This window comes from Eurosta solidaginis, chromosome 5 (genome assembly GCF_040869045.1).
Source record: "Eurosta solidaginis isolate ZX-2024a chromosome 5, ASM4086904v1, whole genome shotgun sequence".
In the NCBI taxonomy this organism is placed as follows: domain Eukaryota; kingdom Metazoa; phylum Arthropoda; class Insecta; order Diptera; family Tephritidae; genus Eurosta; species Eurosta solidaginis.
Window position 1 is genome coordinate 250,192,145 of NC_090323.1, and position 13,006 is coordinate 250,205,150.

The 13,006-nt window shown below is 32.9% G+C and overlaps 2 protein-coding genes across 6 annotated transcripts in view; one reads left to right on the forward strand and one right to left on the reverse strand.

The window, feature by feature from the left end:
- Positions 1 to 7,931, forward strand: part of aos (protein argos) — a 67,407-nt gene extending 59,476 nt beyond the window's left edge. For all 5 annotated transcript variants that reach the window (XM_067789651.1, XM_067789652.1, XM_067789650.1 and 2 more), the window contains one exon: positions 3,475 to 7,931. In XM_067789651.1, the coding sequence (XP_067645752.1) occupies positions 3,475 to 3,687 (213 nt within the window). In that variant the 3' untranslated portion in view covers positions 3,688 to 7,931. The remainder of the gene's footprint in view (positions 1 to 3,474) is intronic.
- LOC137253163 (elongation factor-like GTPase 1) overlaps positions 1 to 13,006 on the reverse strand; it is a 467,431-nt gene that overhangs the window by 190,201 nt on the left and 264,224 nt on the right. The gene's annotated exons all lie outside the window — the stretch shown is intronic.

A 13,006-nucleotide genomic window follows, 5' to 3' on the forward strand; every position in this document is an offset into this window, starting at 1 on the left:
TCGATTCCCGGTGAAATCTGTTGAAATACACAAAAAACATTACGAAATTGCCTGATGATGATGACGTGGCGGCTTTCGAAATGGTATCATCGCAATATGCCAGTAAATGTTTCATTCTTTTCAGTTTTTCCCAATAAAACCAAAAAAATAATAATTGAATACCGATTATCATTTATCGGTATTAAGCTCATTAATTCTTAAAAAGATTTGTATTGTTTAAATATTTGTAACATCTTTTTTTAGTTTCCTAATTTTATTTTAACTACTTTTAATTTTATTTTCATTATTTTTAGTTCTCATTGAAGTTTTTGAATTTTTTTTTTTTTGTTTTAACCCTCTGTCTTTTTACTCTTATTAGTCTACAATTTTTAGCTATTTTTTTTACCTCTATATTAAGTCCCTTTCATGTTTGTCTCCTCAATTCCATACGTATTTTTGATACACGGAAAAGCCTTTTTCGGTGACTTCCCGTTGAGCTAGACACTTGATACTTAGAACATAGTTCAGATCTGGAAGACATTACAATTCAATTGAAAAAAAAAAATCCGCTAGGTGGCGCACGGATCGAGATATACAGAAAATTAATTTTAAAATGGAAATTTTGCGATCGACTTTTAACTAACTTCTCGGTGATCCAGAGACTTGAAACTTAGCACATATTTTGCGCGTCGATGACACTACAATTCGTGGGAAACAAAATGCCTCCAGGTGTCAGTCGAATCGAGATAAACGGAAATCCCTGAAAATCCCTGAAAAAACGCAGGGAATCTTGCGATCGCTTTTTAAGTAACTTCCCGGTGAGCTAGAGACTTGAGTCTAGGGCTGTGAGTCAGAACCCGGTGACAATGCAATATTTTATCAAAAAAAAAATCGCTAGGTGGCGCATGCATCGAGATATTAAGAAATTTAATTTTAATTTGGGAATCTTTCAATCCATTTTTAACTATCTTCCCGGTTACTTAAGAGACTTGTAGCTTAGCACATAGTTCGAGACCCGGTGACAATACAGTTTACAGAAAACAAAATTCCGCTAGATGGCGCGCAAAGGGAGATAACTACAAATCTTTGAAAAACGAGGGGAATCTTTCGATCGAATTTCGAGTAACTTCCCGATGAGCTAGAGACATGAAACTTGAGCCGTAGGTCAGAACCCGGTGACAGTGCAATATTTTATCAAAAAAAAATTCCGCTAGTGGCGCATGGATCGAGATATTAGGAAAATTAATTTTAATTTGGGAATCTTGCAATCCATTTTTAACTAACTTCCCAGCTAGCTAGAGACTTGTAACTTAACACATAGCTCGAGACCCGGTGACAATACAGTTTACAGAAAACAAAAATTCCGCTAGGTGAGGCGCTAAGGGAGATAACTACAAATCCGTGAAAAACGCGGGGAATCTTTCGATCGATTTTCGAGTAACTTCCTGATGACCAAGAGACATGAAACTTGAGCCGTAGGTCAGAACCCGGTGACAGGTGAAAGTGCAATATTTTATCAAACAAAAAATTCCGCTAGTCGCGCATGGATCGAGATACTAGGAAAATTAATTTTAATTTGGGAATCTTGCAATCCATTTTTAACTAACTTCCCAGCTAGCTAGAGACTTGTAACTTAGCACACAGTTCGAGACCCGGTGACAATATAGTTTACAGAAAACAAAATTCCGCTAGATGGCGCGCAAAGGGAGATAACTACAAATCTTCGAAAAACGAGGGGAATCTTTCGATAGATTTTCGAGTAACTTCCCGATGAGCTAGAGACATGAAACTTGAGCCGTAGGTCAGAACCCGGTGACAGTGCAATATTTTATCAAAAAAAAAATACCACTAGTGGCGCATGGATCGAGATACTAGGAAAATTAATTTCGCTAGGTGGTGCGCTAAGTGAGATAACACAAATCCCTGAAAAACGAGGAGAATCTTGCGATAGATTTTTGAGTAACTTACCGGTGAGCTAGAGACTTGAAACTTGGGCCGTGGGTCAGAACCCGGTGACAATGCAACATTTGATCAAAAAAAATAAAATAGGTGGCACGCGGATCGAGATAGTAAGAAAACAAATTTTAATTTGGGAATCTTTCCATCCAGTTTTAACAAACTTCCCGGTTACCTAGAGACTTTAAACTTGGCACTTAGTTAGAGGCCTGGTGACAATACAACTTATAGAAAACAAAGTTCCGCTAGGTGGCGCGCTAGTCAAGATAACTGCAAATCCTTTAAAAACGGGGGAACCTTGCGATTGATTTTCGAGTAACTTCCCGATGAGCTAGGAAACTTGGGCCGTAAATCAGAACCCAGTGACAATGCAATATTTTATCAAAAAAATTCCAGTAGGCGGCGAATGGATCGAGATATTGAGAAAACTAGTTTTAAATTGTGAATCTTGCAATAGATTTTTAACTAACTTCCTGGATATCTAGAGACTCGAAACCTGAAATATATGTCGTTTAAAACTAGGTGACAGTGCAATGTTTGATCAAAAAATTTGAGCTACGTAACGCACAAGTGGAACTATTTAGAAGATTAGGCCATACCTTCATGGCTAACCTCTTGGGTGTTGCAGGCGTTGAAGAATTCCACCTCGTTGAAGGCCCAAATCAATGCACGTCCTTGCATACTTTTAGGCGTACGCGACTTTCACCACGATTCTTTTAGACTTTCAGGCGTATGCGAACTTCACCACGACTTTCAGCTGTGCAAATTAAGTAGCTGACAAACAAGGTGAAATTCTCTTGTTATGATGCGAGTGTTGTCAGCGAAAATTCCACTAATTCTCTAAAATCTCGCTATTTTGAACAAATAAATAAAGATGAGAATTTTCACTTAATAAATAAAGATGAGAATTTTCACTTAGGAATTACTTAAATTACTAATCAAAGTTGCAATTGCCTTTTCGTAGGCAGTACTAAAAAATTGAAAATAAAAAGATGATAAAAAAATTTTAAGGACTGCCTTTATATAAATGAACCAAAAAAAAGAAGGCAATTTTTCCTTTAATACAGACATAGTCTTGTTGAATTTTGACTAAAAAACTTTAACAATAGCTCTTGTGAAAGAATTTTGGGATTTAAAATTATGAAGGTAGAGCGCGTTTTTAAATTTTAAATAATCAATTAGTTAATCCCAAGTACATGGTTTGCCTTAAATCGAAAGTTTTTATCATCTTTTTATTTTATATTAAAAACTTTTTCGAAGCTTTAGGTTTTTTTTTTCTGTGTTTAATTTATAAATTGAAAGCATTTTATTTTTACTTTTTCACTTGGTTTTAAAAAAATTTTAAAATAATCACCTTTTTCGAAGCTTATTTCGATTTTTATTGATTTTGAAAATTTGGCCCTGAAATAAAAACTAATTATTTGACTCTTTTTGATTCTTACTTTTTATTTGTAAAAATTGTTATTCGCATTTCACTTTATACAAATTTTTTTACATACACAATTCAATAAAATTATTTCCTGTCTTCCTCTCTTTCAGCGCATTCGCTGTCAACGTAAACAGCCATGCAAGCTCTTCACAGTACGCAAACGTCAAGAATTTCTCGACGAGGTCAATATCAATTCACTTTGTCAGTGTCCGAAAGGTCATCACTGTCCAAGCCATCATACGCAATCGGGCGTCATTCCCGGCGAGAGCTTCTTAGAAGATAATATACAAACTTATTCCGGTTATTGCATGGCCAACGATTGATGGTCCACCAAAAAGTACAGAAAGGGCAAACAACACGTACAACAAAATAAAAAATTACAAATACACAAACAGCTAAAGCAACAACAACAGGCAAAGCCACAAGAACACCTGCTCAATCTGAAAACCGGGCAGCTGATCACATTCCAACTAAAGTTAAATGTGGATATTTCAGTGAAAGAGACACTTATGTTCAAAAGAAAGGGAAGCATAATTTAAAAAAAAATTTAAATAAAAAAAAAATAATAATTATAGCAGCAAAATGTTTAGTCCCAGGGTGGCATGTAAATACATAATTTTAGTAAAAAAAAAAAAAAAATTGAAAGAAATTGCTGACTGAGCCAGTTGAGTCTCGTCTATTTAAATAAAATTAATTATATAAGTAAATGTAAATTTATGCTACAAACAAAATATTTGCTTATGTCAGTTTACTAAGTTATTATGTTACTAATTTATGTATTTAAGAAATATTTATTTACAAAGCTATGAAATGTAAATCAATTAATCTTGTTTGTCAGATTAGGGTGGGTTAGATTTTATGTTAGAAATGTATACTCAGAAAAAAAACATGCTTTAAAAGACGAAATGGCATGTAAGAAAAATATTTTTTAATCAAAAAAATTGTATAATTTAACTTATTTGTAAAAGCTTCGTGTACTATAAAAAAATATGAATTCAACATTGCGAAATTTTTTCGAACATTTTCGATTTTTTTTTTTTTTTTTAAGTTAATTTGAAAGTCATAATTTACATGTTTTAAGCATAGTGAAGCGTGTATGTTATTGGATTGATGGAAATATATTGTTGTAGATATCTTACTCTGGTAAAATATTAAAAAAAAAATTGCTTTTAGTGCTTCTTGTATAAAAAAATATATATTTTTTCAAAAAAAAAATATTTCAGCTTCCTGACTTGTATTACAAGCATTATCCAAGAGTGCCAACTAAAGAGTGCAGTCTTTTTATTATATCAATAAGCTAAGTAAATCAGGTACTCAGTAAAATATTAAGCAACAAAATCCATAAGAAATACAAACATAAAGACATACTGAATTGTACCTGAGAGAAGACGAAGGGAAAAGGTCGAAAAATAACGAATTAGCAGTGAACCATAGTGAAGTAAAGAAAAAAAGCATAGTTACATCTTTAAAAACAAGAAGACTGAGTGGAAGAGCGAAAATAACCTTACTTTCAACAAATGCCTCCAAAATTTATTTTTAAAGTTCGAAAGTATTGAAATTGGATTAAGGTAGCAAGTTTGGAGTAAAATTTTGAGACAATTTTCAGACCATTTCTGAGATTGAGATTTTTTCAAAGACTTTCTGTTTTTTTTTTTTTTTTTTTTCTAACTAAAATATGGCGTTTTCAAACCTCCGGCCGAGATAGGGTGATCTGTCACTCAGTTGTGAGTATACTAACGATTTGTTGTTGAACTGCAGTAACGTAAAATATATTGTAGTCATGATCTGGAAATCACGATATTTTAAATAACTCCGTTGCTTTAAATGTTCTGAAAATTGTACCATTTTTATTGAAATTTGTTGCCTTTTTGACATTCTTAGAAATTTTTCGTAGTGCTTTTCATATAAAAAGAAAAAACAACAGATACTGAATACATTTTTTTTTGCGAAAACTTCAAATTTTGCCACACAATTTTTCGTGTATTTGTGTTTTTAACTAATTTTTTTTAGTTCTTTTTTAAAATGAAATTCTTTAATAGCAGTTTTTTATGAATGCTATATACTTTAATTTATTTTTAATTTTTTTTTTAATATTACGTGTGTTTTCTGCTTTTTAATTTCATTAAAAAAAAGAAAAACAATTAATTTGAAGTGAAATTAATTTTGCAGTTCTTTTAATTAATTTTGATTTTTGTGATTTTTATGTTTAAATTTTGTTTAAAGTCTTTTTTTGTGGTTTTATTTTGAACAGCTTTTCAGTCGATATAAACAAGACAAAAGATACAGTTTTTTTCTATTCTTCTACGTGTTTCGATGCTTTTTATACATCTTCATCAGGGAGCGTGATTACATTTCTTTATGTGTTTACATTTATTATGTGTTTCGCGTTTGACTTTCTTTTTTTTAATATCATTTAAACTAAATATTCCTTTATAGATAGTTATATTAAAATTTTGTTTTATTTACATTAATATTTTTTTTCCACATTTATTTATTTTATACATAGTTTTTGATAACAATGCTTTCTATATAAGAAAATAATTTTTTAACAAAAAATTATCATTGATTTCAATTTATTGTCGACTTTTATGCTTTAACTTTGTTCTCTTAACATATTTTTTCAACTCAAATTTTCATTATTATTATGCGCTTTGCTTAATTAGTTATAACTTTATCAGTTTTTAACGCAATACTTGTTTTTAATTTTCTCTAGTTTTACATTTTTTAAAAAATATTTTTTTGAGGTTTTTTTAATTTTTTGACAAACGCTTCTCTTTGTTTTTAAAGTAAACTAAATTTCATTGATTTTTAATTTTGTTTTACAGATACTTATTTGAAATTTATTATATTTTGCTGCAATTTTAACTTTCAGATATTTTATTTCTTTAAGCTAACATTATTTCAATTTAAATTTTTGAAGAACTAAATATTGTTGTTTTGGTAATTTTTTAAATTTTATTTTTTTGTTGTCTAAAGTTTTGTTCTGATGTCTCAATTTAGTTTTTTTTTTGTCAATACATTTTTTTTTCATGCCGAATTTTTTGTTCATTAGCTTGCTTTATTAGTGATATTTTTTGCTAGATAAAATTTTTTTTATCTAATATTTTTTCTAGGTTTTAATATTCAAAAAAAACATTTTTTTTTATATTTTGGCATATAATTTTCCTTGCTTTTAGCGTAATAAAAGAAATTATTGCTTCTTAATTTTTTGGTGATACATATTTGCTATAACTTTATTTTAATTTTTTAGAGCTATTTATATTTGAATTTAAGTTTTTGAAAAACTTAATTTTAAAATACGTTTTTTAAATTTATTTTGAATTTATTTTTTATTTATTCAAATATCTTTTTTTATAAAGACATTTTTTCTACTTTTTTGATTCGTTAAAGATATTATTTTATATACAATTAAAAAAATATGTTAGCTTCCCTGAAGGAGAGATTAAGAGCTACAAAACGCGTAGGGCACAGATACCCGTAAGGTGGCGTGAAATGTGTTGAAATGCCTAGTAAGCAGTGAATTAGACGCAAAAGTCGCGGAAACAAGTGGAAGAAACACAAAAGAAATGGTATTTATTTGAGCGACAGGAAGTTTTCAATATTAAACAAACCGGAAACGTTACGATTTACGGAACATTAAAAAATTGTCCGATCGAAAAAAATCAAAAAAATCATGCGTTAACGATTTTCAGAACGTTTTTAATAAACCTTAACTTCAAATGAACATATTTTGTGACTATGCTTCAATACGCTATACTTTTTCACTGAACATCTAATAATAAACTAAAACAAATATTCAACTTGACTTAAAAAAAAAACATAAAAATAAACAAGAATAAAAACAATAAAAGTTGAAAAAAAAATATTTATCCAAAAAAAAATTATTTCAAAAAAAAAAACCAAATGAAATAAAATTAACAAAACGGCAAAAACTGAAATAAAAAATACCAAAAAAAAATTTTTTATTTAGCAACACAATAATAGTGCAATTGTAAATTTTATAAAATTTCACACATTTGTAGCAAAGAAATAAAATAAAAGAGTTATAAGTAAAAAATATATTTTTAAGCTGCACTTGCTGTGCCAAATTTGTATACACTTCACTACATTAGCATATAATAATTTATTTGTCTAGTTTTTATTTCGAACATAAGTAAGGACTTATGTAAATTTATTCAATAGAGTTCAAGCACTCAAAAAAGAAAAGAGAGCAAAATAATCTTCAAAGTTAACTAGCTTTTGGTTTCCTTTAGGCAAGTCTTAAGGAGCTTTCCAATAAGAGCTCATACACATATACACACATTTGTATACATACAAAAATAAATATAATTCCATTGGCACCAAAATAAAGTAGTGATTTAAAATATTTATGTTAACATAATCTAAGTTTAACTTTTAGTTTAAGGTGTGATTGAGTTTCCTTACTATTATGGCCTTATTTTGTAAAATATGATTTTGTATTTATATGATTTTTAATATGATACCAGAATACTGTACACTTGTATACTGAATAACTTATAATTTTTGTATATTTTAATAAATATGAATAAAATAAAAAAGTATCAAAGATAAAGCTGTGCGTTGTTGGTGTTATATTTAAATAAACAAACCTGCTGGGTCTTAACGATAACTGAAAAAATTAAGTCGAGTTTAGTTTGCAAACTAAGAGTGGCTGAAAAAAATTAAAAACTCCTCTAACGCACTGCAAAAGAGTTCACTAAATTTTGAGTTTCACAAAAGCAATCAGGTTTACTGTAAAACAATGCTTTTATATCATACGAATTCAGGTGCACACGAGAAAATATTACTCATTGCGTTAATAATGTGCCCCTAAAACTCAATAGCAGACCCCAGCGAACGTGTCCTTGCCCGATCTTTGGTTTACCCGCAACATTTAATGGAACAAAAATTGTTATCTCACACTCCACCTCTCTCTTTTTCTATTTGCTTCTTCTCTAGCTCCCCACTCCGCGCTCCCCTCATTCTCCAGATTAGGTTAGGTTAGGTTGCAAGGGCTGAGCTGGAGACTATGGTAACAACTCACTACTTAGGCCACCAATGGGCCCATTGTAATACCCTATACGGTCTTAAAGAGAACCCCTACCCTGCATAAAGCGGGTCAAACCACTTCGTGGAATTTATAAATTTTGCTAGAGCCTTGACTTCATAGCTAGAGACCTTAGCAAGGTCATGTAGAAAAGGTTTACCAAGGATGGCCAACCTACGCCTACTAAGCGCTGGACAATGACAGAGAAGGTGCTGGACACTCTCGTCCTCTTCTATACATCTGCAGCTGCGACAATGGTCGAAGGTCGTTACCCCAATTATAGCACCATGCGTGCCATTTAAACAATGCCCTGTTAGAACCATTACCAGGGACGATAGAACTGATTTGTTTAAAATCAGAAGCGCTCCTGTGCGCCCGTTGTCATTTGAGGGCCAGGTTAGCCTGAATGTCTCACACGATGATATGGCTGACCATAGTCCATTTGCAATTCTTATAGTGCTTGTGGTAACACGAAGCCTGAAAGTGGCCATTGGTATACCTACCGAATCATTCCCTGGAAGGGTATGGTCGGTGGTGCCTCTTCTGGCCAGCTCGTATGCTCTGCAGTTGCATTCAATATGCCTGTGCCCAGGTATCCAACAAGGCTGATACTGAAGTTCTGAGCCATCTCTTTAAGAGATCTGCGGCATTCAGTGACCGACTTTGCATTGTCGACAAATGAGTCCAGGGTCTTTAATGCGGCCTGGCTGTCTGAGAAAATAAACACCCGTTTACCATCCTTAGGCATAGACCCGAGATGATTCACAGTCCTATGTATTGCCAGCAATTCCGCTTGGTAAACACTACAGTGTTCTGGTAGGCGAAAAAAGACCTCTACACCCAGATCCGGTGAAAAGAGGCCTGCCTCATTCTCTAAGTTTTTAGTAAATCGCATCGTAAAACAATTTTTCTGAGAAATTGGTCCCAAGGTTACTTCGCGTTAAAAAAGTGTGGTATATCTTAGTCTATACAAAATTGTAGCTACTTCCCATATTTCAAGTTATTGAACCATAAATAAGTAATTTTCGAACACCTCTGTCCTTGGTCCTCTGACCGAAAAGTAAACTTCTTACGAACACTACTCTTTAGGAAGCTATCTTTTCCCTTTCTTTTATAACTCCCTTTCTTTTATAACTCGCTTTCCTAATTCAGCCAATAAGGTTCCAACGTTCTCGCAAAACGAATCATAAATGTTTTTAGGTAAAGATTGGTTCCTGGTCCATTTCTGTAAACAGAAATTTGAAAGAAACCCTCTGGGTTTATATGAAGCTGTGTTGAAAATGGAATACAATCACAGGCTCTACTAAAATGTTCCGAAATTTTAAGTATTCGGCATGCTAGCGTGCCCCAAGCGTATATTTCGATATATTGGTACTACTTCTCCTCAAAACTTCTTCAGCATCACTAAAAGATCGGCACGTTCGTTATCTCTGATCTCAATTGTATTTCTTGAAATATGTATCTACAAGTCTTCATTTCCATTTACCCAAGCATATATTCGTAACTCTACAACACTTTGCGTGCAAAAATATTCAAGCAAGCGTATTTTGTGTTGCAATGACGCGCCTAACAGTATGCAACGGTGTTGTAGACACGTAACATCACAGAATCAAAAAATAACATATTTATAACAGAGCTCTTGTATTTACAGTTTACATTTACATAGGTAACCCCCCGCGTAATTTCCCTCGCCATCATTCAGAAGAACAAATTGAGGAGTTTACCACATGCCACACACTATTTTTATACCCAGCTGTACTTGTGCACAGGGTATTATAACTTTGATTGGATAACGGTTGGATAAAGATATCTAAATCATCAGTATCGAAAAAAAATTTTATTACAACAAGATAAATTGAGTAAATATTGAGATATCTTCACCAAATTTGGTACGCGAGCTATTCAGAATAGATTGGTATTGAAAATGAGCGAAATCGGATGATAACCGCGCCCACTTTTTATATATATAACATTTTGGAAAACACAAAAAACCTGATTATTTAGTAAATAATACACCTAGAATGTTGAAATTTGACGTGTGGACTGATATTGACCCTCTTTTCTATTCTACTTTTTCTTTATTTTTTGTACAATTTTCATTTCAATTTCATATCAAATTAAAGAATTCCATGAATTTTTGCCCTTTTGTTCTTACAACGCAACCAAATATACGCTCAAGCCAAATATTAAAAACCAATTCATACAAATAAACATCCCTGCAGGAAAAGTAATAATTAATCACGGAAACTTCGTGGCCAGAACGAGAGTAATAAAGACGAGCAGGTTAGTTTGGAACTAGATCTGTTCAGTTTCAAAAGTAGCTAGGAAAAATTTTATTGAACCTTCTCATATTTAATATATATCCGACCAACGAACTGCTTTAGTAAAATTTTAAAATATAATACGAGGTTGAAACCATCGAAAGGAACTGCACCGAGGAGTAATTAATATTCATGCTGTAGAGCATCGTCATAATAAATTGGTCAGTTGATTAAAATGAAATGAATTGGTAATGAACTAACAGTGTTTCTGAATGCAATAGAAACAGCCGAGTATGGCATTTTTTTCCTACGTGGTATGTCCATTCATATATCCAGAACTATATACAAACTACAAGCTCTCCAACGATTTTGCATTGAAAGTTGGCGTATCTCCTACAAAAATAAAACAAAATTTTGTTTATATGCTCAGGAACACAATCATGTTTCTTTTTTGGTAAATATGTACTGGTAAGTATGCATGTATGTATGTACTGCAGAAAAAAAACTTAATAATAATCCAAATATACGCAGCAACCTTGTATTGTTTGCTCATGAATAAACAAGTAAAAACAACAACATTTGCTAGCGCTTAGTAAAGGTTCCACGCGCCAAATTTCGCTGGATAATGCTCGAGATGATGGACAGGCAAACAGTTCAGATCACATCATCATTTCTTATTATAATCAGACAATAAACCATGTGATTTGAATTTGAAAACATTTTTTAAAATGGGCGTGGCACCGCCCACTTGTGATAAAATCAATTTTTCAAATACTATTAATCATAAGTCAAAAATCGTTAAACCGATCGTAAGAAAATTCGGCAGAGAAGTTGCCTATACTATAAGGAATGCTTTGAAGAAAAATTAACAAAATCGGTTAAGCATACTTTTATATAAAAGATTTTTAAAAGGGCTTTATATCAATGGTATTTCATTTCCCAAGTGGATTTATAACAATAAATAGGAAAGAGTTCAAATTTTAAAAAAATGGGCATGGCACCGCCCCTTTTATGACTAAGCAATTTTCTATGTTTCGGGAGCCATAACTCGAAGATTATTAGTTCAGAATAGATCCATATGTATATGTAATATTACGCAGCCTTGTAACATTATTAAGCACACAAAACAAACAACAACAGCATTTCAAGTGTACAGCTGGTTATGTAATGTTCGGTTTCACCCGAACTTAGACTTCCTTATTTGTTCGTGTTTGCTAAGTTCACCTTCACGAAATGCAAGCCGCTGTGCGAAAGAAAAGACGAGCCAAAGAGTATGGTGAACTCCAGTATAAATGTATGCGTACATCGTATACTACTAGATGGCACTGAAAGCAATGGGACATTGGCAGAAAATAGTGTGTGGCATGTGGGGGGGTTAACTATGTAAATGTAAAATGTAAATACAAGAGCTCTGTTATAAAATGAAATATTTGTCAATACTAAAACGGAAATATGTATTATCGCTGCCGTTACACTGGTGGCAGTTGAGTTAAAAATTTGCCTTTATGCTTTATACAAAAGATCAAGATTAGAAAGAGTTCCATTGCCACCTACACTAGTTTTGGAAGATACGGTACATACCTGAAAAACGAAAAAGAGAGATTTCATTAGAAATTTATGAATGAGTCTTTGAATGGAAAAATAAAATATATATACGACAAAATTCAAATGTATTACTAACTATTATTTAACAGAGTTTTCGTTAACAAAGAAAACATAGAATATCGTCAAAAGTTTATGTTGGTAAAGGTTGCATGTTTGCCACTTTTCCAGAATTGCTTGGACCTAGCGCTGACACTTACTTACTTACTTACTTAATTGGCGCTTAACCGTGTAAACGGTCATGGCCGTCCAACAAGGCGCGCCAGTCGCTCCGCCAACCGGCGCCAATTGGTCACACCAAGCGAGTTTAAATCGTTTTCCACCTGGTGCTTCCAACGTAGTGGGGGCCGCCCTCTACCTCTGCTTCCATAGGCGGGTTCCGATAGAAACACTTTCTTGGCCGGATCATCATCTTCCATTCGCATAACATGGCCTAGCCAGCGCAGCCGCTGCGATTTAATTCGCTGGACTATGTTGATGTCTGCGTATAGCTCGTACAGCTCATCATTAAATCTTATTCGGTACTCGCCATCGCCAACGCGTAGAGGTCCATAAATCTTTCGAAGAACTTTTCTCTCGAACACTCCCAAAGCCGCTTCATCTGCTGTTGTCATGGTCCATGCTTCTGCCCCATATAGCAGGGCGGGTACGATAAGTGACTTGTAGAGTATGATTTTCCTTCGCCGAGAGAGGACTTTACTTTTCAATTGCCTACCTAGTCCAGCGCTGACA